This window comes from Pelobates fuscus, chromosome 4, assembly GCF_036172605.1.
Source record: "Pelobates fuscus isolate aPelFus1 chromosome 4, aPelFus1.pri, whole genome shotgun sequence".
In the NCBI taxonomy this organism is placed as follows: domain Eukaryota; kingdom Metazoa; phylum Chordata; class Amphibia; order Anura; family Pelobatidae; genus Pelobates; species Pelobates fuscus.
Genome location: NC_086320.1, coordinates 370987894 through 371015803, shown reverse-complemented (window position 1 = coordinate 371015803; position 27910 = coordinate 370987894). Strand labels below are relative to the sequence as shown.

Genomic DNA, 27910 nt, shown 5'->3' with positions numbered 1-27910 from the left:
GGCATTGGATGAGCCGCGCGGCCGATCGCTCGGTGATGGATTACACAGGCAGGGCATTGGACGCGCGGCCAAGAATGCCGATCGCTCGGCGGTGGATTGAGCAGTCTTGGCCGCCTGGTACAGTGTGAGCAGTGCTGCTGTCACCCCTCCCGGACATGGGACTCTCCCTGAGCTCCGACACCTCCGATGGCAGCACCGAGGGCTACCACGTACACGGGGTAAGAGGGTTAATATACCTAATATACTTAATATACCGTGTACACGGGGTAAGAGGGGTTAATATACCTAATATACTGTGTACATGGGGTAAGAGGGTTAATATACCTAATATACTTAATATACCGTGTACACGGGGTAAGAGGGGTTACTATACCTAATATACCGTGTACCCGGGGTAAGAGGGGTTACTATACATAATATACCGTGTACACGGGGTAAGAGGGGTTACTATACCTAATATACCATGTACACGGGTAAGAGGGTTAATATACCTAATATACCGTGTACACGGGGTAAGAGGGTTAATATACCTAATATACCATGTACACGGGTAAGAGGGTTAATATACCTAATATACCGTGTACACGGGGTAAGAGGGTTAATATACCTAATATACCGTGTACACGGGGTAAGAGGGGTTACTATACCTAATATACCGTGTACACGGGGTAAGAGGGGTTACTATACCTAATATACCGTGTACACGGGGTAAGAGGGTTAATATACCTAATATACTTAATATACCGTGTACACGGGGTAAGAGGGGTTACTATACCTAATATACCGTGTACACGGGGTAAGAGGGGTTACTATACCTAATATACCGTGTGCACGGGGTAAGAGGGGTTACTATACCTAATATACCGTGTACACGGGGTAAGAGGGGTTACTATACCTAATATACCGTGTGCACGGGGTAAGAGGGGTTACTATACCTAATATACCGTGTACATGGGGTAAGAGGGTTAATATACCTAATATACTTAATATACCGTGTACACGGGGTAAGAGGGGTTACTATACCTAATATACCGCGTACACGGGGAAAGAGGGGTTACTATACCTAATATACCGTGTACACGGGGTAAGAGGGGTTAATATACCACGTACACGGGGTAAGAGGGGTTAATATACCACGTACACGGGGTAAGAGGGGTTACTATACCTAATATACCGCGTACACGGGGAAAGAGGGGTTACTATACCTAATATACCGTGTACACGGGGTAAGAGGGGTTAATATACCGTGTACACGGGGTAAGAGGGGTTAATATACCTAATATATCGTGTACACGGGGTAAGAGGGGTTAATATACCTAATATACCGTGTACACGGGGTAAGAGGGTTAATATACCTAATATACCATGTACACAGGGTAAGAGGGTTAATATACCGCGTACACGGGGTAAAAGGGTTAATATACCTAATATACCGTGTACACGGGGTAAGAGGGTTAATATACCTAATATACCGTGTACACGGGGTAAGAGGGGTTAATATACCTAATATACCATGTACACGGGGTAAGAGGGTTAATATACCTAAAATACCACGTACACGGGGTAAGAGGGGTTAATATACCTAATATACCGTGTACATGGGGTAAGAGGGTTAATATACCTAATATACCGTGTACACGGGGTAAGAGGGTTAATATACCTAATATACCATGTACATGGGTAAGAGGGTTAATATACCTAATATACCGTGTACACGGGGTAAGAGGGTTAATATACCGCGTACACTGGGTAAAAGGGTTAATATACCTAATATACCGTGTACACGGGGTAAGAGGGGTTAATATACCTAATATACCACGTACACTGGGTAAGAGGGGTTAATATACCTAATATACCATGTACACGGGGTAAGAGGGGTTAATATACCTAATATACCGCGTACACTGAGTAAGAGGGTTAATATACCTAATATACTGTGTACACGGGGTAAGAGGGTTAATATACCTAATATACCACGTACACGGGGTAAGAGGGGTTAATATACCTAATATACCACGTACACGGGGTAAGAGGGTTACTATACCTAATATACCACGTACACGGGGTAAGAGGGTTAATATACCACGTACACGGGGTAAGAGGGGTTAATATACCTAATATACCACGTACACGGGGTAAGAGGGTTAATATACCTAATATACCGCGTACACGGAGTAAGAGGGTTAATATACCTCATATACCATGTACACAGGGTAAGAGGGTTAATATACCTAATATACCACGTACACGGGGTAAGAGGGGTTAATATACCTAATATACCACGTACACGGGGTAAGAGGGTTACTATACCTAATATACCACGTACACGGGGTAAGAGGGTTACTATACCTAATATACCGTGTACACGGGGTAAGAGGGGTTACTATACCTAATATACCGTGTACACGGGGTAAGAGGGGGTTAATATACCTAATATACCTAATATACCACGTACACGGGGTAAGAGGGTTAATATACCTAATATACCGCGTACAGGGGGTAAGAGGGTTAATATACCTAATATACCACGTACACGGGGTAAGAGGGTTAATATACCTAATATACCGTGTACACGGGGTAAAGGGGTTAATATACCACGTACACGGGGTAAGGGGGGTTAATATACCTAATATACCACATACACGGGGTAAGAGGGGTTAATATACCTAATATACCGTGTACACGGGGTAAGAGGGGTTAATATACCACGTACACGGGGTAAGAGGGGTTAATATACCACGTACACGGGGTAAGAGGGGGTCTATATACCACGTACACGGGGTAAGAGGGGGTCTATATACCACGTACACGGGGTAAGAGGGGGTCTATATACCACGTACACGGGGTAAGAGGGGGTCTATATACCACGTACACGGGGTAAGAGGGGGTCTATATACCACGTACACGGGGTAAGAGGGGGTCTATATACCACGTACACGGGGTAAGAGGGGGTCTATATACCACGTACACGGGGTAAGAGGGGGTCTATATACCACGTACACGGGGTAAGAGGGGGTCTATATACCACATACACGGGGTAAGAGGGGGTCCATATACCACGTACACGGGGTATGAGGGGGTCTATATACCACGTACACGGGGTATGAGGGGGTCTATATACCACGTACACGGGGTAAGAGGGGGTCTATATACCACGTACACGGGGTAAGAGGGGGTCTATATACCACGTACACGGGGTAAGAGGGGGTCTATATACCACGTACACGGGGTAAGAGGGGGTCTATATACCACGTACACGGGGTAAAAGGGGGTCTATATACCACGTACACGGGGTAAGAGGGGGTCTATATACCACGTACACGGGGTAAGAGGGGGTCTATATACCACGTACACGGGGTAAGAGAGGTTACTATACCATGTACACGGGGCAAGAGGGGGTCTATATACCATGTACACGGGGTAAGCGAGGGTCTAATGCCATGTACACGGGGTAAGAGGGGGTCTATTTACCATGTACAAAAATTCAGCCTGTCTCTCTCACTACAGACCTCGGCCCCTGTGTCCTTATTAAACCTGTTGGCCTACCCCCCCATCCCCTGACTCCAAATATCTGTCTCTCCCCCTGGCTCAGTTAGCTGGTTCTCTTCTTTAACATCCCTGGCCCGCTGTCTTGCTCATCCTACATTAAACAATAATACATGCAATATCGCACTGTTGCCACAAGGGTTTATAATCACAATGGGGACCAAACAGACGCCCCCAACTTGGACCCCTCCAGTACTAAACTTGCTCATCAAGAGGATGACGAAAACAGTGTCTGCGCTTACAGGTTTAGATTCTTTAAATCTGAGCACGTGACAATGCTGTGTCAGTCCGATCAAATATATCTCGCACCCTGAAACTGGATATATATAGCCTTGAAGGGCACATTCCAGAGGGCTACTTTTTCACCTTGCATTGGGCATATAAAACAGCAGCAGCATCCTGTTTATTACTCGTCTGGTAGATTTATTTTAATTTTTTTAACTTGTAACACACCAGTTACCAGAAATTCCCAAATGCATTAAAAATCACCCCCTTTCGTATATCTACAAACCCCCGACACTTAATCAGCCTGTGTGTACCTGCCATGGCGTTACACACGTTTAGTACAAATTAAAGCCTGGAAAGATATCTCTATATATTGCATTAACAGAATTTATTGCAAATGTTTAGAAATTTATACAAATCGAAATATTCTGGTTTCCGCACCTGTCAATAACCTGTCGACTTGTTCTGCTGTTCTTCTTCATAGATATTCCCCAAGTGTCTCTTCTACCAGTGCGTAGGATAAAATCAAACTCAAGTGCAGCAGCTTTAAAAAATTAAATATGTTTTTTTTTTCATATTGGGGAGGAGGGAGTGTGCAGATCTTGATAATGGTGTTCCTTTAAATATTATGAGCAGTGTAGTTGCTGAGATTTACCGTTTGGCCGGGTCACTTACCTCGCCGATGTTTCTGACTCTTCACTTGTGAAATATAACTAAATATTAAACAAACACCCCAAGCTGGTTTTTGGAGGAGTCAGTGCTGTCATGGTCTGACTGTGAATAAAGATTTTACAAATGTTACCGTGCTCCTTAGAATCCGTAGACCAACCAGAAATTAAGGCAGAACCATCTATATTTAGCCAGGGATATCCTATTCAGTAGTTGCTGGAATGCAGGGATATCCTCACAGCTATAGTTGGGACGGGACCTGTTTTGGGTCACTGCTAGGCTTCAAGATGGAATTGGGTTGGAGTCCTCGACTCGTTTGAGCAGGGTCCTCATCAATCTATTATATAGTTACATTTTGTAATGGTCTTATTTATTAGAAATTTCCCCCCTTTTTATAATATTGTAAAGAGCTGCGGAATTAGTCAGTTATATAAATGGCAAAAAACGTAACAATAATTGGACCTGTATTGAGCCAGGTATATCATTTCAGCTCTTAGCACCTGTATTTAGCCAGCTATATCCTTTGAGTGGTTGTTGGTTTTTGATCCGATCATCCAGTTACTCATTTTCCAGTGCAGTATTGTAAAATATTTTTCCATACAGCCTTTTTCCCCACTTTAATATGTGCTCTGTGAACGTCACTGTGAGCCTGGCCTGTTGTAAACAGGTGTGGCCCCTTCCAGTGCTGGCGTGGATCCTGCAGACAGCCAAATTAGTGCAGGTCCTTGGTAAATCAGTCTGTGCAAGGTGTGGCACATTCTAATGTTTTCTTTGTAACTCTCATTATCCTGGAACAGGTTTGACTGAAGAAAAAAATGTTTTGTTTTTTCTTTTTTTGGCTTGTTTGCACTATATTTTTGAGTAAATGTAAGCTCCCTCTGTAGAAGGGAAATCCGTTAGTTCATTGAGATTGGGGATATCATTTGTTGCCGGTTCAGGTGTTGAATGGAATGCGGTCTGTCTCCACTGAAAGCTTTCTGATTGGCTAAAGCACTTCCTGATCTGGAAACTTAACAAATGCAGGAACTCTAAACGTGTATTTTATTATTATTTTTTCATGTATCTTATTGGAATATTTTAATTTATTATATATATATAAACTAAAATAAAAAAAAAAACAGGTCAGTTCCAGCCTGGACTATGTCTTTAAAGATTGTTTCTGCTCTTGGAGAAGCTTAGCAAACTAGGCCAAATTAAGTTGTCTCTATCACCAAGCATCGGTCATTGTGTCTCAGTGGGAAAAATGCCGATAATCTTCAAACCTGTTAGTCTTGCTCTATAGGAGACCAGACACTCAAATGGGGCCTCTTTTTCTTATCCAATATTTAGTGTGAGAAACATTGGCTCTATATTGGCATGAAGTTCGTGAATTCCTGGTTGACATAATACATTTTCTATGCTGGATTTAAATGGGGTTTAAAAATAGGAAGTGCTTTTATTTTTATGCAGAAATGTGCACCATTTGTGTCCATTAACTGGATAAAACTGTTCTTTACATTTTTTTTTTGTACCTTTTTAAGAATAAGAAAATAAACACCACATTTCTAAAAAACCACAAAAAAATAAATTAAAAAAACCCTGTATTTATGTTGTATGTATTGGTACTATATAGACCAGTGATGGCTAACCTTGACACCATAAATTGTTTCTGGACTACATTTCCCATGATGTTCAGCTAGCTTTTAGATTCTAAAAGCTAGCTGAGCATCATGGGAAATGTAGTCCAGAAACATTTTATGGTGTCAAGGTTAGCCATCACTGATATAGACAGTAATATGATTCTTTACTATTTACATATTGTATTGGGTATGTACGCTCCATTGAAAGATGTCTTCTTGTGCTAAATTCTCCTTTTTTGTATTAGTATAATTGCTTGTACATTTTTATTTTCTAATTGCCAAGAAGGATTGCAGTAAATTCTGGAGATAGGAGATCCCCTGATGACTATGAGTTGTAATAGAAATGACTTGTGATTTGGAAATGGAGTCACGGGGAAGTGAAAAAAGTGATGTGCTAACAATTTCAGCATCTCAGTGTATAGTTTAAATCTGTACCTTTTTTGAAGACGCTCTATTGCGCTCTATTCCTATATAAACCATTACACCAGTGTGTTTGAGTGACGTCTTTGCAGATGTTCGTAGTTGATTAAGGTAGAGCTGTGTTTATGCATGGAGAAACCTGCCATTGCAGATAGAGCTTAGTAGAATTGACTTGCTTGTCCAGTCATGTTTGGGAAGAAACAAGAGAAAGTTGTGACATTTGGCTTTTTGCACAAATATAATGCATTGCTTCTGTAACCCAGCAGCATTATTCACTGATGCCAATGGATCACAAATTAAACCAGGCATGTGACTTAAAACTGAATCTTGAATTAAAGGTACACAGCAAGCAAACTTCTTAATCTCTGAAGTGTTTAAAGTGCCTCGTGTCCCCTGGCGCCATCCTTCCACGAAGTATTGCATTATTTTTGTTTATTATCATTTATTTAAAATATTTATTGAGATTATTGAACATATCCAGGGGTACAAAAAGCAAAGTGGGCTGCAAATTCTGTGTTCAGTCAAGGGGAGGATACATACCATCACGATTTAATAAAATAAAGCCTATGTAAAGCAAGAGTGAATACGACCCTCAATGCTTAACAGAAAACAGGGTCACCCAAACATTTTTAATGTGTCAATGCTAAACGAGAGTCCCAGCAACCCACCCCCTCTGTGCGGCCTGGCCTAAGCTGCAATGCGCAGCAGTGATTGGCTGAGAGTGTCAGCTGACTGCATTCTGCCTGTCAAGGCACCCAGTTAATGTATAATTTGGTATGGCTAGAAGGCAATGTGTACACACTGCCTTCGCCTTAACTCCAGTGGGGGCTGGGCTGTGGGTGACTTGGGGCCCTCCCCGAGTGTCAGGGGGCTGCAGGCACTATAACCAAATTGTAGTGTACCTACAGTGTCTACTTAGGCAATAGAATGTGAGCATTGTTAATGTTTTAATAGGTATTGAGATGGTAGAGCAGTTTTTAAAGGACCACTATAGTGCCAGGAAAACATACTCGTTTTCCTGGCACTATAGGGTCTCTAGGTACCCCCCTCCTGCCGGGCTCTAGGGTGAGGAAGGGGTTAAACACTTACCTTTTCTCAGGGTTTCTGGGGACTCTCCGCCTCCTTTCCCCGTCATTGGCTGAATGCGCATGTGCAGCATTCAGCCTGTCCATAGGAAAGCATTCTCAATGCTTTCCTATGGACGCTGGCGTCTTCTCACTGTGAAAATCAATGAGACAGCCACTAGAGGCTGGATTAACCCTAAAGTAAACATAGCAGTTTCTCTGAAACTGCTATGTTTACAGCAGAAAGGGTTAATCCTAGATGGACCTGGCACCCAGACCACTTCATTGAGCTGAAGTGGTCTGGGTGCCTATAGTGGTCCTTTAAGGCTTTGTTAAACACATTTGTATTCCCTTTACCTGTCTCTTGCACTACCAGTCTGGATATGTTAACGTTTAAGGCTGTTTTGGGGCTTGTAGTTTATACATAACTAGAGGGCCATTTGTAGGTGTTCCAGAGCCAGTTTCAAATATCTTTTAGAATTCTTGAACCATTTTAGAATTAGTAACGTGACATAAAATGTATTTACTGTTGAATAACAATAGTAAGTCACATTTGCTAGTTATTGTTGAATGGAGGCTCTCGGGGGGTCTTTGCAGGAATTCCCTCCTAACTCCGGTATTCAGTAACCGTGCTTGGCTGGTGTTTGACGTCATGGTGGGCATTGTTGAATTCATTTGTTGTCACAGATATTAGGCGGTAAGCACATTGTATTAATTGCTTTTTATGTTGTAGAACTACAAGTCCCATGATGCTTTGCTTGCGTTTTTCCCCGGGATGGCATCATGGATGTTGTAGTTCTGTAACAGCTGCCTTTTGGTTGCCTGTTATTAAGCGTTTTGTTTGGCAGACTGACCAATAGCTTAGATTCCGGTTCTAAGCGTTTTGTAGAGTAGGTTTTAGTTTGGATCATCTACATTTACTGTATTCTGTGTTTTATTGTGTGCACAAACCTTGAAACTTTGTCACAAAGACAGAATTCTTTACAGACCCATCCTCCACCATGGGAGTTTTCCCTGAGTCTCAGCTGTTACTGTATGTACTCTGCATCCTGATGGAATGGATTTATTTAATCTGGAATTCAGTCAGCCAGTTAATAATTTATAATCCCAGCTCTTTTTATAAATTCACCTTGCACCTTGGATAATCGTGTGTTGTGTTTTTTGTTTTTTTTTTGTGTTTTTTTTTTTTTGTTTTTTTTGTTATAAGTATTGTTATAGTACATTGGTTTTGAAGACAATACATTCTAAGATAAAAGGATTTAAAAACAAAAGACAACAAATTTGTCAAAGGTTTTTTTTTGTGTGTTTTTTTTTTAGACTCAGAAAATGTTTAGAGTGGAGCATTGTGTTTTGTAGAAATGTTATATATCTTAGGTTTAAACTGTGATGGGTTTAGGAGCCATGGATCCTGAGACTGTCATGGTAAAAAAAAAAGCAAGCTTACATGATCATTTCTTATCTACTGTTCTGTGAATAGCCTGCAGGAGCCCCTACTGTATGTGGTTAAAGTTCAATTTACAGAGCAGGAGACAAAACCTTCTAAAGCAAGTTAACATCTGATCGAAAATGATACAATTTGTTTCACATCCAGGGGAGGTGTGGCTAGGGCTGCATAAAAAGAAACAAGTGATTTAACTCCTAAATGGCAGAGAATTGAGCAGTAAGACTGCAGGGGCATGATCTATAGTGTCCCTTTAGTAAATCATTTCAAATGTTTACAGTTGTTGAATCAGGCCTGTTATGATGCCTATTTTTATTTATTTATCTGCATAATATTCTTTTGGCAGACTCATGTAACTTATGGGCTTCTCACCCTGGAAGCAATGTTTTAAAGATAACATGTAAATTTAGTTACCTGTAGGGGGTTGTGAAACAAAAACGAGGGAGCTTAATGCTTGCAAGCTGTTTAACATTCAGGCTTTTCCTTTGATTGCATACAGCAGTAAAGCCTATTTTAAGGTAGAATATACCCTATGTGTACACAATATGAGCATGTGTAACGCATTAGAAAATAAAATAAAAAATAAAGATTAAATCATTCTCAGTGCATTTCAGATGGAACACTGACACGCTGATATAAAGGCTGTGTTAACGGCAGTGTTTAACTCATGTCATTTACATTTTTACATTAATATTTTATAGAACGCTAGACCGCTGTGAGTCAGCAGACTGTGCCATCCGTGGACGTTTGCTAATGCTTGATATAACAGATGCCAGACCTCCCGAAATATTTTCTTTTGCTATTTTTATGGCCATTTGGTTGCTTGTTATTTTAACTCCTTTAAATCAAAACACTGTGGTATGAGCCAACGGGGACATTTTTACTAATCCCCATACATTAAACAGATATGTATTTGTGAGCTGCGAAAAATAAAATTAAATATAGAATTCAACACCTCTTTATCCTGCAACTCTGCTCCTCTATTTTGGCATCCTCTCAGTCGTCATTGTCTGCCCTTTGCAGCTGTCAGTCCGCCTGGAGAAAGCAGACAGCGAAATTAAATGTTTCTTTTCTCCTCATTTGCATTGTGTGCCCTGCCTGTGCCAAAACTCAACTGAATTGTGATGTAAAGTGCTATGTTTTTAATATAAATTTTAAAAGCAAACATCACACACAAAAAGGCGAAGTCAAGTTATGGGTGCTACAGGTGCTATTTTGTGCTACATGCGACAGAAATTATCATGCAAATGGCATTATGAGTTAAGGAGACGGATACCCTGCTCTCACGTAGCGGGTGACCCTTTTGTAATGTTCCACTGAATCCAGTGAAGTCATATGTGGTATTGTTTTATTAAACAAGAGTCATGGTGCATTCACAAATTTTAAAATGTTGTAAAACAATCCTTATAAACTTTCTATTTTCTGTCATTTTCAGGTGCAGGAGAACTCCCCCGCACAGAAAGCAGGCTTGGAGCCTTTCTTTGATTTTATTATTGCCATTGGACACACCAGGCTGGTAAGTATTGTTTGTAAGTAAGGGTATAACTGTACATTTGATTGTAAATGTATTTGACAGTTGTGATCAAAATTATTCAACCCCTATTGAGAATCAGGTTTATTGTCAACATTTGCAGACATTCGGCAGCTTGCAATGAACAAATCAAACAAAATCAATTCCCCTAATTCAACTGAAATTTCAACTAATAATGACCTCTCCCATCTCAAAATTATTCAACCACCTGAATAGAAACCCTCACAAAAGCACCAATGTGCAAAACAGGTGTTGTCTCAAGCACACCTGATGCAACTAATCAAGGGCATCATTAGTTGAACCAGGTGTTCTTGAGCTGGAACAGTTGAAATACCTGAACTGCCTAGGGGTTTGTTGAGTGTCACGCTTGACTGCTTGTTAGAAATATGGCTAAGTCAAAAGAATGATCCACAATGTTAAGAGAAGAGTTCATTGCCCTTCACAAACAAGGGACAGAATACAAAAAAAAATAGTAAAGGCACTGAATGCTCATAGAAACTCCATTGGAAGCATAGTTTGCAAGTTCAAAGTTGAAGGAACAGTGGTTACACTAACTGGCCAGGACAGAATAAGGAAGCCATCATTGGATGCAACCCGATTTCTGAGAAGGCAGATTGTGGAAAAACCTTTGAGTGACTGCGAAAGACCTGCAGCAAGACCTGATGGCAACAAGCACTGAGGTTTCAGTGAGCACAGTAAGGTCCAAACTACAAGACGTACACCACAACTGACTCAAAAGCACAAGAAAGTCGGCTCCAATATGCTCAAAATCATATTAATGAGCCACAGAAGTTTTGGTATTCTGTTCTGTGGAGCAATGAAAAAAAACTGGAACTTTTTGGCTCAATGGATGAGCAGTATGTCTAGCAGAAGAATAGTGAAGCAAATGCTTAAAAGAGAATCTGCAGCATGTGGAAGGCAAGATAGATTAATTGATTCAGGAAATCCTAGGAGAAAACGTCATGCCGTCTGTGAGGAAGCTGAAGCCTGGCGTCATTGGACCTTCTAACAACATCCCAAGCATACCTCCATTTCCACCAAGGCTTGGTTGCAGACGAAGTCCTGGAAAATTCTACAGTGGCCGTCACAGTCACCTGGCTTAAAACCCACAGAAAATCTCTGGTGGGATTTGAAGAAGGCGGTTACAGCACGCAAACCCATGAATATGAGGCTAAGATTCCTCAGGAACGTTGCCAGAAGCTGTTGTCTGGCCAAGCATCTCATTTGCAGCAGGTCATAACAGCAAAATTGTTTTATCCTAAGTACTAAAGGTGCTTGCCACGAAGGGGCTAAATAATTGAGACTGGAGAATTTTGATTACAACTGTATGTGTCATATTATTGAAGATCCAATGTCACCTGCTTCATATGAACAGACAGTCTCTGCCTCTCGTTTGATCAGAGCCTTGACTTTAAATGACTTTAATTGATAAATGATCTCAGGACATTGGAACTACTAATCTATTTTCTCTAGAAGGACCATCTGTGATATAGCCTTTGCGACCATCCCATTATTCAGGTGTTTAATATCAAAGAGAAATCAATCTGAATGCTTTTATCTGACCAGGCACTTGTGATATTGGAAAGTACAGAATGCCTGTTCACGCTGATCCACTAAGATTCACTTTTATTCCTTTTTAGGATATGAGCTGCGTTCAGGTGCAGCTCTGGCTGTAGAACTTTGACTTTTTACTTAATTGGAAAGGGACACTTCAGGGTAAAGTCGCTGAATTAGAAAAAAATTTCATCACGACATTTCCAATTTCCTTATTATTTCCCCACAATTTCTGAGCTAATGAATTTGGTTTTATACCTTTCATGTATTTTAATGTGCAGCTACGTGTAAAAATCTAATTGGCCCTTTATTACCCAAGATATTTTTTTTTCGGTGGGTTAAACGTTAATGCGCTCCGTTTTATAGAGCAGTGTTTTGACATGTCACACTTGATTGCTCTCGATAGGAATGTGAAGAGCTGGTGGCGTGTCAAGCTTGGCTTTGTGTTACGTGAGATGTCCCAATGAGGGGTTATTTACTGAGCTGACTACTGATGTGCAGAAGTCTAAAATAGCTTAGATGCAAATAATCTCACGTTTACATTAGATTTTGTACCTCTTTCATTATGAAGGGTGTTTGGGTTGCTGTTCTGTTTACTACTGGTGTGCGGTCAGAGCTGAGGGACACTCTGCCCTTGACCCCCATCCTGACAGACATTTATATATAAATGAAACCAAGAGGGCTGCACTCACCTGAACATGCATACATTACAGGGTGCTGCTGGGACCAAAATATGCAAAATACAGAATCCAGCGCACTCGCTTATTCACTTAATAATGATTTCAAATCTTAGAGATTGTAATAGTTTTATTTCAAAATAATGGGGGTTTAGTTACATTATATGATCATATATTGCATAAGCTCAATGTAGCCCATTCTTGGCAGGTCCTATCCTAGCAGCCTAATGCTTGCTCTTATGAGATTAATCCACTTACTTGGGAAATACTTCCTTATTGGGACTCTCTGCAGGTCAAGGCTAAATAGGGTCCTGGAATGAGGCACCTGTGACAGGGAGGGGTGCAAAACCAAGGGGTTGGCCTCCCAAATATATAAATGAAACCAAGAGGGCTGCTCTCACCAGAACATGCATACATTATAGGGTGCTGCTGGGGCCAAAATATACAAAATACAGAATCCAGCGCACTCGCTTATTACATATAATCACACACGAAGTCCATTTAATATGAATAGAATCATGACTCCTTTATCCATAATTGCATCATGTAACAAATATTTAATGTACTTGACTTTTCATTATGTAACTCTGAGATTTATTTAAATACATGCTGTTTTGAACTTTCCCACGGTGTGTGTGTCTGTGTGTCTCCACAAGAAAGAGTGCACTTACTGGATGTATAATTACACAAAATAAGTTCTGCACTCAAACTCCCACTACTCCTGGGCGGCAGCAATGACCATAGCACACATCAACCCCAATTCATACAAAACAAGCAAAGAAAAAAAGTTCCCTGAGCACTAGCCCAAATCCCCATGCCTATTTCAATAAATAAAGGTTATTTAGTAACTCCAATGGCCATTAGATGTAAGTGCACCTGCCTCGTCAAGGCAAATCTTAGGTGGGTCCTACACTAACCATTCACCTTGCTTCCTTGAGCTTCAGGCAAAGAAATCCCTAATGAGACAGAAAGGGGTATTTTTTCTAAACCCCTTCAAACGTATTAACCCTTAATAGGGAACACATGGGATGGACGGCAGCATTGTAACATAGCTGTGTGATACAAAAAGTGAATACAAATACACAAAAACAAGTCCTGCCCTCAAACTCCCACTACTCTTGGGCTGCAGCAACGACCATAGCACACATCAGCCCCCTTGACGTGGCAGTTGCGCTTACATCTAATGGCCATTGGAGTTACTAAATAACCTACCACCTATTGAAATATGCATAGGGATTTGGGCTAGTGCCCAGGTAACTCTTTTTTCTCTTTGTTTAAGATGTATAATTGCTGCCTATTTTCACATTAAGGCAGTTACAAAAATAGTCGGTGTTTCAGTCCTGTTCTTGGACTTTCTTTCAAGAATGAATGGGAAAAATTCCAAGTACAGGACTGAAGTATTACCTGTTTTTGTAACTGCCATAAATGTAAAAAAGGCAGAAGTGATATACCACAAGACGTCCAATGACTGCCCTCTTCCCTAGGGATGTGCATGGAGGAGGCCAGAGCTGGTACCTTGGCATTTTGACTTGTGGAGACAGCATGTGCAAATCATACATATAGTGTGAGTGTGTATAAAAATGGGTGGCTTTCCCTGTTAGTGATTGTGGATTCCAGTCCCATGTTTCCTCTAACAGGCGCGTGTTTAAATCCCCATAATCCTGTAGAGATTAATTGGCCGGGCACACATAGTTCCGCTCATGCCAAGTCTTTCGAGGCCGCTCTGCAGAGAATCTGCCAGCTGGCAATTTAAGGCACTTCCAATTACTCTTGTTTGCTTGCAATCATTTGAACAAGTCACTTTTTAAGCGCTGATGGAATGTGTAACCTGTTACTTTTGAAATGCAGAAGAGCAGTGTAGAATTGGCCCTAGAACTGTAGGAGAGAAACAGGACAAGATTGTACCTTAAACTGCTGTCTGTGCAGTTCATGGCTGGTGAACACCCCTGCATGGGGTAAACATTTTGTTTTTTAACACACCTCAGGGTTTTAGTACCGTTCTAGACAGCCCTTGGCACCCCAGGCATCAGTGCCATGAAGAATTTCTCCTTCCTGATTCCCTCTGTATTTTTGTTTCATTGAATAGTGTTCATATCTGAAACCATTCAGTGTGAGAAATTTGTAAACTTGGAGGAATTAAGGAAGGGACCTTTCATGGCACTGTATACGCTCTGACTCCTTCTGGGCGAGAGGTCTTTGTGTGAGCAGGGAGTGCATACTGCAGCCACACATTCAATAACATTGACATCGATAAGGAGGCTCCTTACAATGTCAGAGCCACAGTGGCTACATCACTGCCCTGCTCATTCTGGTCACTGGATTTTGTTTTGTGTTTTCCTTTTCACACGGCACACACAAATTGGTCAGATCTCCGCAAACAGAACATGGAATAGAATTTCCTGTCTTGAGGTCCGTGCCAGGACACTCGTCTCTCCTTCTGCAAGATCATCATACTTGATAATCTTGATCCACTCCAGAGCTTCTCGTGGAGACGTATTGATTCCATTAGCATCGTTTGACGTCAGTATGTTTAATGTGATGTTGCCGAAGGTAAAGAGATTCAATTTTTCAAGGTTTTGAGGAGGAAGCGCCGGTAGTGGCTGTCAGTGTGACTGCTACCGGATGTGTGCTATCTGACAAATGTACACTTGGTTATTGTCCCTGTTTCTGAGAAATGCCTCTGCTCCAAAACCACAATATTCAGATGTAGTTATTTTGGTGCTCTGTGGTCCATCAAGTTACATGTTTACATGATTTATGACATGGTCTTTAACAGCATGCCTCTGTCCTTGTCTTCCTGCTGTTGAGTGACACAATAAAAATGACATTTAATTGCCCTGTTGATTTCTCTTGGTTTCCATGTGCTGAGCTCAGTGGGGAAATTGTCTCCTATCTTTTTAGATAGTTGTGGTAACAGGAGCATTTTTGGAGGGGCCGACAGGCACCAGGTTGTGTAAAATAAAAAAAAAAGCAGAGGTCTGATTTTTGGCATCTTTCATTGTTTGCTCGGAGAATAATGAGTTGTTTTGCCCTTTAATAATGAGAGCAATAACACGTTTTAGGTATAATTTGTGACCCTGCTACTTTAATGTACCATATTTAACATTAAAGGACCACTATGGGCACCCACACCACTAAAGCTAATTGAAGTGGTCTGGGTGCATTGTCACAGGCACCTTAATCTTTTAAAGGTTATTAAAGTTTTAAAAAAACTGCAATAATCACCTTTTTGAGGGTTAACTCCACCTCTAGTGGCTGCTAGAGAGACTCCTGGTCAGCGACTTGGTCGCCCAACTGACGTTGGAGATCCTCACAATATGTGCACATGCGTCATAGGTCTTCCCACGGGCTGAATTCGGTGGCGGAGGAGCGAAAGCAGAGCCCAAGCCAACCCTGAGGGACATGGGATCTGGACTCAGGTAAGTAACGGAGGTGGGCATTATAGGAGAGCTATAGCAGCAGGAAAACAATGTTGTCACACACTCCTCCCGCACCCAAAAAATAAATCTTTATGAAATGCTCATAAACACTGCATGAAACCATGATATCACCATCGGGGTTCTTTGCAAAAATAAACTGTGAGGATATTGCTGCAGATACAGGGTTTTAGCACCATGGATACAGGTTTATTGCTTCAAGTTTGGGGTTAAAGTGGCTTTGTCACCTGTATTGCATACTTTGCAAGACCCCTCAAAGTGACATCCCTGTTTGGGGTGCAGGGGAAACAAGTTCTACTTGTGTAACCTTTCCCCTTTAGAACCAACACATCTTGACAAAATATTTTGTGAACTGTTTTAGCCTTTGTCTTTACCGTATGATTTAGTACAGTCCTTACTTTGTCTTATATCTTTCGTCTGCTTGAATTCTAATGAATGAGTATTCCGTCTTTACGAAATCTTTAATGTGTCTAGTGATAGGGCTTTAATACAGAACGTGTGGACATTCTAAACATAGATTTATACAGTTTGAATTTGTTCAAAGATCTGGTGTCATCATATGAATTCTAGATCTTATTTGAGTTTCGGGTTGGGCATAAGGCGTTTTCGTACAGTTTTCCCTTTTGGCTGAAGCCCCTGGTGTTTTTGCCAACTCGCAGCGATTGTTTTTTGTAATAATGATTGTGTGGACAAGACTGATTGTTATCTGGTTTGTCTTTTTCAGAATAAAGAAAACACCATGTTTAAGGATCTCCTCAAAGCCAATGTGGAGAAACCCGTGAAACTGGAGGTTTATAACACGAAAACAATGAAAGTACGGGAGCTAGAAGTCACCCCTAGTAATATGTGGGGAGGTCAGGGGCTCCTGGGGGCCAGTGTCCGGTTCTGCAGTTTCCAAGGCGCAAATGAACACGTGTGGCACGTACTGGTGAGTTGTACACAGCACTATGTTTCATGTTTTCGAACAAGGATTATTACTTGTATTCTTATTATAAGCATCCTATCTACTGTAAGATTACCACTCCCATCAACCTCAGAGGGCTGATGAATTAAAATGTGGCTTGAACAGGATTGAGACACGCCAGTTAATGTGGACCTTGGACACCTCATTCTAAGCCAGACACTAGGTTCCTAAATCCATATTAAGACTTACTATGTGGCCCTGATGGATGCCATCAGCCAAAAAAACCAAAGTTAAAGTCTACAATTACCCCATTATGAGCAGGTGGAAGTGAAGCATAGACAACCATTCACATGCCACTATTGATAACTTGGTTATACCCCATGAACGGTAACATGTAGGCATACTATAGGTAAGGAAAAGGGACAGTGTCCATGGTAGTCTTACAATTGTTCGGGAAAACAGCGTCTCTAGAGTGGGCTGTCCGGAACTACAGCGTGTCCTGGGTGGGCTGTCCGGAACTACAGCGTGTCCTGGGTGGGCTGTCCGGAACTACAGCGTGTCCTGGGTGGGCTGTCCGGAACTACAGCGTGTCCTGGGTGGGCTGTCCGGAACTACAGCGTGTCCTGGGTGGGCTGTCCGGAACTACAGCGTGTCCTGGGTGGGCTGTCCGGAACTACAGCGTGTCCTGGGTGGGCTGTCTGGAACTACAGCGTGTCCTGGGTGGGCTGTCTGGAACTACAGCGTGTCCTGGGTGGGCTGTCCGGAACTACAGCGTGTCCTGGGTGGGCTGTCTGGGACTACAGCATGTCCTGGGCGGGCTGTCCGGGACTACAGCCTGTCCTGGGCGGGCTGTCCGGGACTACAGCCTGTCCTGGGCGGGCTGTCCGGGACTACAGCCTGTCCTGGGCGGGCTGTCCGGGACTACAGCCTGTCCTGGGCGGGCTGTCCGGGACTACAGCCTGTCCTGGGCGGGCTGTCCGGGACTACAGCCTGTCCTGGGCGGGCTGTCCGGGACTACAGCCTGTCCTGGGCGGGCTGTCCGGGACTACAGCCTGTCCTGGGCGGGCTGTCCGGGACTACAGCCTGTCCTGGGCGGGCTGTCCGGGACTACAGCCTGTCCTGGGCGGGCAAGTGTTCTTTCTAAGCATTAGATGGTGAAATGCTCTGAGTCATGTTCGTGTCTCAATATTTCCACTTGCCATTGGCTAATAAATGTAGTCCTGACAAATCGAAATTCACCCCAGTGAGTATTCCATGGATTCTCAAGACTTGTAGTGGCATGTATCTTTTAGTACCGGACTAGTAGCAGAGGACTTGATATATTAAACTCGTATTAAGGGTTCTTTTTCTCTTTGTATAAAATACATTTATTTTCTAAGTGTGTGATCACTATAGAGTAATAATACATGTGGCCAGTAATCCTCTTCTTGGATTGTATTTTATTTGTAGAATTATGGGATATTCGTCACTCTTTCTGTTTGTTTTTGCAGGATGTGGAACCAACATCTCCGGCTGCCCTGGCTGGTCTTCAGGCACACACAGATTACATCGTAGGATCAGATCAGATACTACAAGAGGTGCTTACATCAGTTTCTGTGCAGCATATAGTGTTCTAGGATGGCTATTCTGAGTCCGTGCTCTTTCTTTAAGTTGGCAGTAAATTACCGTTGTCTCTGGGGGGTCCATTCTGGATTTAGGCAGTACTACTATAATGGAGTGGTCTGTATTTATGGACTTTGACCAGAGGTACCTGGCCAATTCTATTGAGAATTAACCATTATTACACGATTAGCCGTTGACCTTATGATATAAACTCTGCATTACATTGTGTGCATTTTATATTATGAGTATCCACCATACTGATCTAGAATGGAATTTATTTATTCACCAAATTCACATTGTTTTGTAAACCTTAGGCCAAAATAGCCCCTTTGGAACAACCTGTCCCTTCCAACGTTTTCCCAACTCCATTTTCTGTATACATTTAGCATTTTGTCTGTTGATTTCCCATAAGTTAGAGAACAATCCCCCTGCGCATGGCATTCCCCCTCGGTATACTTGCCCTTTAACTTGGTTCACTTCATATCAAAGTTTTAATGTTTTTACAAATGTTCCGTAATATGTGTTCTTGTGACCTGACATTTCTTTCTGCAGTCTGAGGATTTCTACGCGTTAATTGAGTCCCATGAAGGTAAACCTCTGAAGCTCCTTGTTTACAATACGGTGACCGATTCCTGCCGAGAGGTGTTTGTCACTCCCAATGGTGCGTGGGGAGGGGAAGGAAGGTATGGAATACTTTGTTACCCTTATAATCAAGCAAACATTGGCTACTGTGGAAGTTACGAAGTCCTCACACACAAGATGATTTACTGTGGATTACGCAAACGAACATCCTTCGTTTCTGAGACTCTTCTGAGATTTGGTGCATTTGAGATCAAGTCTTTATTGCACTTTTACTTTGTGTTTATTCTATTGAACACTTTCTCTTTAAGTACACCCATTCTTGTTTACGTTGTTGTTGTAAGGGACCGTTTACTTGTTCTGATACCATACATGATGCAGCATTAAACATAAATATAAAACTTTTTTTTAAAAATGTTATAATAATTCCCCACATTTAGTGCCGCTAAAGAAAATGCTTCAGTATAGATTTATTAAATCTGATTGTGACTTTATCACGCATGTCTAGGGTGTCCGTTTATTTTGGGAAGTTACATTCCATTATTTGTTAAGGTTTTAATGCTACACCTGCTCAAAATATTATTTTAATAGCGTAAACAGAATCCAAAACCACTACTCAAATCACTACATCCAATGCTTCTAAAACCACTATATCCAATACTTCTAAAACCACTACATCCGATGCTTCTAAAATCACTACATCCAATGCTTCTAAAACCACTATATCCAATGCTTCTAAAATCACTACATCCAATGCTTCTAAAACCACTATATCCAATGCTTCTAAGACCACTATATCCAATGCTTCTAAAACCACTATATCCAATGCTTCTAAAATCACTATATCCAATGCTTCTAAAACCACTATATCCAATGCTTCTAAAACCACTATCTACAATGCTTCTAAAACCACTATCTACAATGCTTCTAAAACCACTATATACAATGCTTCTAAAACCACTATATACAATGCTTCTAAAACCACTATCTACAATGCTTCTAAAACCACTATATCCAATGCTTCTAAAACCACTATATACAATACTTCTAAAACCACTATATCCAATGCTTCTAAAACCACTACATCCAATGCTTCTAAAATCACTATATCCAATGCTTCTAAAACCACTATATCCAATGCTTCTAAAATCACTACATCCAATGCTTCTAAAATCACTACATCCAATGCTTCTAAAACCACTATATCCAATGCTTCTAAAATCACTACATCCAATGCTTCTAAAACCACTATATCCAATGCTTCTAAAACCACTATATCCAATGCTTCTAAAACCAACTACATCCAATGCTTCTAAAACCACTACATCCGATGCTTCTAAAACCACTACATCCGATGCTTCTAAAACCACTACATCCGATGCTTCTAAAACCACTATATCCAATGTGTAATTTCGCAGACTCCCACGAAAAAAAATAAGAAAATACAGATCTGTATTCTAGTGCTTCCTGGATCCAGCAATCCTCTATGTAGGCCTACAACCAGAATTCTGAGAAGGCAAATTACAAACATGCCAATTTCAATGTTCAGACTTGCTGTTTCCTTTTGAAACAAGATAGAATCCCCAAACTTAACTTTCAGCCAGCATGACCTACCATTTGATAGGAAGACAATATGGGGCATTTTGAATCTTTTAAGTGACCGTTTCATCACTAATTTATATCAAATGTAGCAGTAAATTCTATTTTTACTTATTTTTTTTAGTTTTCTTTCCCCCAACATAAGTTTTTAATGTTAATGGTGAATTTCATGGACCTTGTGTGTCCCACTATATCTGCAACCAAACCGTTTTATTTACTTAAGACATGATTGTCGGGATGTAGTGTTGGTTGGGTTGAATTAATTTTGTTTCTGTGTTTGGAAGTTTGGGCTGCGGAATTGGATATGGTTACTTGCACAGGATTCCCTTGCAGCCTGCGACGCCTCCGAAAACTAGTGAGATAACACCACCATCTCCTCCGCTACCCAAGGAAGAGCCAGCACTGCCTCCCACGAATGGTTACAACGAGGTATGATGTGTTAATCTGCGCAGTCTCTCTGTACGCAGCTGATTTCCTCCGAAATGAATTGCTCTCACTTAAAGTATGACTTCTGGCACCCAAAGAGTTAAATAATGCACTTCTCGTGTCAAAGTTACGCATTCCTTAGCCTTACTGCTTTAAAGGAACACTATTGTATTAGGAATACATACCTGTCCCTCGTTATATCCAGCCCCACTCCCCATTTACACAAAAAATATATATGTAAACAAAAATGTTTGCTGCCATTTTTTTTTTTTTTTAGCACCGAGACTCCCTCGGTGCTGCTCACGTGTCTGCCTCTTGCGACACGACTGAGGGGGTGTGGCCTCCTCTGGCAATTGTCAGAGAGGACTATTGGGGACATGATGCGCATGTGTGTAAAGCAAGTATTGAATTCAATGCTTTCCTATATCTGCTCCATCCTGTGACCAAGTTTTACTCAGTCAGTGCAGTCGAAGTGTCTCTAGTGGCTGACACTAGGTTTTTTATTTAACCCTGCAGTGTAAAAATTGCACTTTCTAAAAATCAAAAAAACAAATAAAATAACAGCAATGTTTTACATTACAAGGTTAAAATTACAAGACCACAGGCCGCCACGCAAACTTTTTAAAGTGGAGAAAAGCTTATTAGCTGCTCACAGAGACATGCTGTGTGTTATACCGAGGGAGCCAATTTACCTTCATATTTATGTCAACAGTTAATATTGGGGGGGAAAAAACATATTGCATCGTTAATAATTTTCCGTGTCATTGTGAATGTTTTACATTATTTAATACAGTGTAGTGAGTTTTACCACCTTGCTCCATTAGGCTCCTCTTATGGCAGCAGAATCGCAGACAGACACTGCCGAAGACGCGCTCTTGTCAGCGATCCACCCAGTGCAGGAAATTGGTGGCAGTCCCACAGAGAACTCTATGGTCCTTCCGCCACCAGTGCAGCGCGTAATGCATCCAGGTATGCAATATGGAATCTGCTTATTTACAATAACCTGCATCATTGTTGAATTTCATGTTCCTGAAAAATGTTTGGATTTTAGAGTAAGCTGTTATAAATTATGCATTATTTTGCCTCCGCAGAACATGTTTCTGTGACTTTACTCATTTCTCATTAGGACATTCCCATTTTCATGAATAAGGCAGACACGCTGTGAATTATGAATTCATTTTTCTATAGTCAGAACCTGTGTTTAAAGGGATTCCTTCTCCTATTTTCATCCTTCATTGTAAAAGTCGTGTTAGGAAGCTTTCAGGGGCCCCACAGGGTATCTATCACTTCTATAGAAATGACATTACTTAATAAAATGTCAGTGTCAAGGTTATTCCAGTATATTCCCTTCATCTGGATTTGTTCTGATCACAGAATGGATTTTTCTGGATCAGTATCCGCATACATTTTAAGAGGCTGTATTGCTGCGCATGCCCCTAGACTGTCTAATATCTAGACTGGTGCTAACACAATTCAGACATCACCCCCAAAATGTGCTAAACAGAGGAAGTATTGTGTTATTCTGTCGTGCTCAGAACTGATCTAGCTTACCAAGGACTTTAATCCGTAGCTGTTAAATAGTGAACATTCCAGTCCATTAATGAACACTGATGGTGCACACAATTTGGGCTTCAATTAAAGAACATTACATTTCATCTCTAAATTGTGCCAGCAGAAATGGGATCAAATTGATAGATTTCAATTTAATGCCCTTTTAAAGTTTTGGTCCCTCCACTGACTGCCAATCAGTCTTCAGCATTAGACCTGGACGTCATTGGTGCAGAGAGTCCAAGCTAAGGATTAAATGACAGGGAGAGAGTGAGAACCCTCCCAGAAGTCGTTCTCCTGCTCCCTGTTGCTGTGCTAGGAGGTAGTTTAGGAACTTCAGATAAGGAGTATTTTAATGGTTTTCTTTTAAATCATTTGAATCTTTCAACACTCTGAATTTGACTATTAGCGCATATCTGTTTGTTGTTTCTTAAATGTTCGCTTTACGAATGATTGTTGGTTTGTTATTACAATACAGTAAACCGGTTCTCTGTTTATTATGATGGATTTATGGTAACATTGCATATTTCTGTTAAGGTTTTCTGGATACATCTGGACTTCCTATGCCTGAAATTCCTGACATATCTAAATTGATCGATATAACGTCATCTGATTCAGTCGATTTAATAAAGAATGTTTCTCCTACAACAGACCAGCTTCTGCATGCTGATGATCTGAGTGCTTATATAGGTATTATTACTAAAATAATAATATAGAGAGGGGGGAATTGTGGGGAAAAAAACTGCAGGGGGTTATGGGATTTATAGATGCAGTCAGCAATTTCTTCTAATTTCAGACTACAGATAAGCACTGAATTTATTTGCAGCAGGAAATCCCTTATAGTATATAATGACATATTAAAGATAGACATTTTCAGGAATAAATATGAGACCACGTTTACTATATGCACTGATCAGCCACAACATTAAAACCAACTGCCTAATATATTGTAGATCCCCCTCGTGCTGCCAAAACAGCTCTGATGCGTCCAGGCATGGACTCCACAAGACACCTGAACGTGTCCTGTGGTATCTGGCACCAAGACATTAGCAGTAGATCCTCAATAAGTCCTGCAAGTTATGAGGTGGGGCCTCCATGGGTCGGATTTATTGTTCCAGCACATCCCACTAATGCTCAATCTTCCCCATGTTAATGACGCACAGGCACATCCATGTGATCTAAAAGAAAACATGATTCATCAGATCTGGCAACCTTCTTCCATTGTTCCATTGTCTAGTTCTGATGCTAACGTCCCCATTGAGCGCGCTTTCAGCGGTGGACAGCGGTCATTTGGGCACTCTGACCGGTTTGCAACTATTTAGCCCCATACGCAGCAAGCGCGCGATGTACTGTGTATTCTGACACCTTTTATCATGGCCAGCAGTTTGAGCTACAATAGATCTTCTGTGTGGTTTGACCAGATACGCTAGGCTTCGCTCTACACGTGCCTCAATAAGCCTTCAGTGCCCATTACCCTGTAGCTAGTTCACCAGTTGTCCTTCCTTGCACCACTTTTGGTGGGTACCAACGACTGCATACTAGGAACACCCCAAAAGACTTGTCAAACTCACTCAGGTCTTTTAACTGGTCCACTAACTGTTCACTTGCTGCCTTTATATGTCCCACCCCTTGACAGGCGCCATTGTAATGATATACTAAATGTTATCCACTCCACCTCTCAGTGGTTTTAATGTGGTTGATCAGTGTGTTAGTGCATGCTTTGTTTTATGTAATCTGCTGTGTTTTCTAATTTAGTCATTTATTTATTTTATTTTTCTAATTACATTTTATTAGATCAAGTGAACATTTCAGAGAAGTCCTCTCTGGATGGCTTGGCGTCTCAGTCGGCTTTCGACCACCTGATTACTTTAGATTCGCCAGATCCTCGGGTGGATCCTGGGAGCCAAGAACCAGAGGTGGAGTTGGGAGTTGAGCATCTGCCTGAAGTGGACGCCATGAATGTGTCGACAGAAGATGAATTCAAAATCCCAGACAACTTCGGCATATCTGAAGAAGACGTCAAGCAGGAATAGAGCAAGATTTTGTAACCTAGTGCTATGGCAGAAGGGAGAGGCATCAAAACAAGTGACAGCTTGTCCCTCGGAGAGCAAAATTGTGTAGTTTTTTTTTAAAGAAAAGCAAATGTAGCTTTTTTTTAATGCAAAGGACACGTTTTTAATTCCTGAGACCTGTGTGTTCATTTTCCAGGCGTTTGCATCATTTTAGATGGTTAGTGGGAACACTAGAGATTCCCAGATGTGGTTTGAATGCATGTAGTGGTTGGAAATGTACCACAAATTCTGCATGCAGTGCCAGTTATCCAGCATTACTGCGTCCCTTGGGGGAGGAAGCCCCCTGCAGCCACTGTATCTACCTGAATTGAAGTACATGATGTTTTATATAATGGGAGGACAGGGATACCAATTACCAGTAATTCTAGGCTAAAGTTTGCCAAAACAGTAGGCCTGTGAGATAGCTCAGTGGAAAGTGCTCCATCTGCCAAATCTCATTTGTCACAGACTTCATTAAAATCGACCTTCCATCTTTCCAAGGTCAATAGAATTAGTGCCATTAAGTTGGGTAATTGTAACATCTAGACCCCAGGACATGCATAGAAACTCGTGAAAGCTTGGGTATTAAATGAAGCAACTAGCTGGAACTTTAGTTTCCATGGTGACTGCTTCCGTTGTAGAACTTTCCCCTGATTTGCACGTTGTACATAACCCTCAATGATCCGTCAGACCCCAGGCCGTGTTATCTAGGTCAGTGTAAAGCTCTACAGATGTGCCTTGTCTTAAAAGAAATAATAATAATAATAATATATCTATATATCTCACTTTGGGTTCAAAATAGGTCTCTCTGGTTACAGCATGGCTGTACATTTGCCCTAGTCCAGGCTTCATGCCTAGGAACATTGGTATATTGTTTACCCAGAGATCTCTCCTAGTGATTCCTGTTTAGTGGAGGAAGACAGACAGATTGCCCAAAAATAAATAATTTAAAGAGTATGATAACTTCAGGTATGCTTTTTGTTTAGCACCAACAAGGAAGTGGTTTGTGTGCAGGTTTTTCAGTTTCTGAAATCCTTAATCAAGCACCCCATTTTGGGTATGATTATTGAGAGCAAGGATATTTAGGATAAAATAAATGTGAGGTTTTATTCAGGGAACGTTGGCGCTAGTTTGAGAGATGAAAGGTGATCATCGCGGTGCACTAATATACAAACTGTAGCTTGTACCAAATATGGCCTTAAAGAATATATTTTAGTGATTTAAAGTAAAGAACAGGGTGTTTTGGTGACCTCGTCGGATGCAGTGACTGATACTTTGTAAGAAATGTGAAAGTCATTCTATTCTGGGTATTTATGCAAAGCAAGCTTCCTTTTTCCTGTAGTGTTAGTTAGGACAAGATTTAGGCAGGCTGTCACAAGTTTACATGCATTCTGGGAAATATGTTCTTAGCACAGGGGTTGGGTAGTTTAAATACAAACGTGTTTTAACAAAGCATAACCGTTTTTATGTTCTATTGACTAAAATCTATTTTAGGGGATGGTTTGAATTCACAGTTGGCCATGTAAAGACCATCACATTTGATCTACAGATTGGGATTGACAAATTGCAGGCAACTGTATAGGTGCAAAAATAATGTCACTTTAAAGTACCTCATTTCTATGCCTTCAGCACAGATCTAAAACCCAGCTATGCTATCCTGCATTGCTTGCACTGAATCCCAGCATGCTACAGGGGCAGCTGCATATATAATTTATGGGGTGAAAGCATTCGGGGTGTAAGTATGTCACTAAGCAGACCCATATCCAAACCACCAGTGAATACAACATTTACAGGGTTATTCATTTGCAGTGAGAATTCAAAGTGAATTTCAAATTTAAGGTCAAAATAGTCCAGCTATAAAAATTCTCTGTTAGCCATGCTTTCAGTTCGGCTACTCTAGCCTGGAAGGGACACTATAGTCACCAGAACAACTACAGCTTAATGGATGTGTTCTGGCGAGTATAGTCAGTCCCTGCAGGCTTTTTATTTATGTAAACGTTGTTTTTTCAGCCAAACATTACATCCTAGGAGCACCTAGTGACAGTCACTCCGATGGCCACTGCAGGTGTGCTTCCTGGGTCGTGCAGCACTGACGTTCAGTGTATCCACGCTCTGCATGAAGACGCTTAACGTTCCTAATAGAGATACACTGATTCAGTACATCTCTAGGAGGAAATGCTGATTGGTGCTGTACCTGCACAATAGCCTTCCAGTGCTTTTTATGGGAAAGCATTGAATTGCCTGAGATCTTCCAGTTTGATGATCTCAGCCAAGGGGGCCAGGCCTGTGGGGAAGAGACCCGCGCAGAGCTGGAATAACATGTGTTAAATTATTTTATCGAGGCAAAGTGAGGGCCAGAACCTAAACGGCAATTTGGACCTATAGTGTCAGGAATACATGTTTGTATTCTTTTAAAGTTTAAATTCACATTGAATTCTCACTTTTGTAAATAACCCTAGATATCTGTACATTGCCTGGCTATTTCTCCACTCACTGCAGTGTATACATAACTAGAATTGCATAAAGGAGACCTGGTCATGCATGCACTCTTAAAGCTTGTATGAGCAGTGTTCCAGCACTAGAACAGTTCGAAATGCATATACAACGAAAGCCGTAAAGATATATTTCGTAACTTGTTCCATGCAGGGTAACACATAACTGCTTAGATTGAACATGGATGACCTGTCCTCTCTCTGTATTGTCTGGTCGTCGGGGAGAAGCAGAGCCCCGGGTTAGATTATGTAAAACCGTTTAAATTGAGGGTGATTTTAAAGCGATGTGTTTTGTGGGATTGGTAAAGTGATTGTTTGTTACAATGAGTATACATATAGATGTCAATGAATGTTCGTTTATTTTATACATATTCCTCTATCTATTTAATTTGGGGTTGTCTTTTTCATTTGTTTTAACTCTGACTATTTTAAAGATTGTTCCACCTCTTTGGAGGCTTAATCATTGGTTATTCAACCCTTTCTCTGTATCTGACGGATCAGGGTCCTTAGAACACGTGTCTTATAA

The 27910-nt window shown here is 41.2% G+C and overlaps 1 protein-coding gene across 2 annotated transcripts; it reads left to right on the top strand.

Moving 5' to 3' along the window:
- Window positions 1-31: 31 nt before the first annotated feature.
- Window positions 32-25938, top strand: GORASP1 (golgi reassembly stacking protein 1). 2 transcript variants are annotated; one of them, XM_063452716.1, is made up of 9 exons: window positions 32-218; window positions 10420-10500; window positions 16908-17111; window positions 18578-18664; window positions 19242-19372; window positions 21152-21296; window positions 22118-22262; window positions 23379-23531; window positions 24636-25938. In XM_063452716.1, the coding sequence occupies exons 1-9, from the start codon at window positions 156-158 to the stop codon at window positions 24872-24874; spliced, it is 1248 nt and encodes a 415-aa protein (XP_063308786.1). In that variant the 5' UTR covers window positions 32-155; the 3' UTR covers window positions 24875-25938. The 2 variants fall into 2 exon arrangements, with proteins under 2 accessions (XP_063308786.1, XP_063308787.1); XM_063452717.1 differs by lacking the exon at window positions 32-218 and adding an exon at window positions 3414-3790.
- Window positions 25939-27910: the final 1972 nt, after the last annotated feature.

Bases quoted from the DNA above. Each gene is read 5' to 3' on its own strand.
- GORASP1 (XM_063452716.1), top strand. From the start codon at position 156: ATGGGACTCTCCCTGAGCTCCGACACCTCCGATGGCAGCACCGAGGGC. The intron at 22,263-23,378 runs GTATGCAATATG...ATTTCTGTTAAG, and splicing joins GCAGCGCGTAATGCATCCAG to GTTTTCTGGATACATCTGGA. The intron at 23,532-24,635 runs GTATTATTACTA...ACATTTTATTAG, and splicing joins TGATCTGAGTGCTTATATAG to ATCAAGTGAACATTTCAGAG.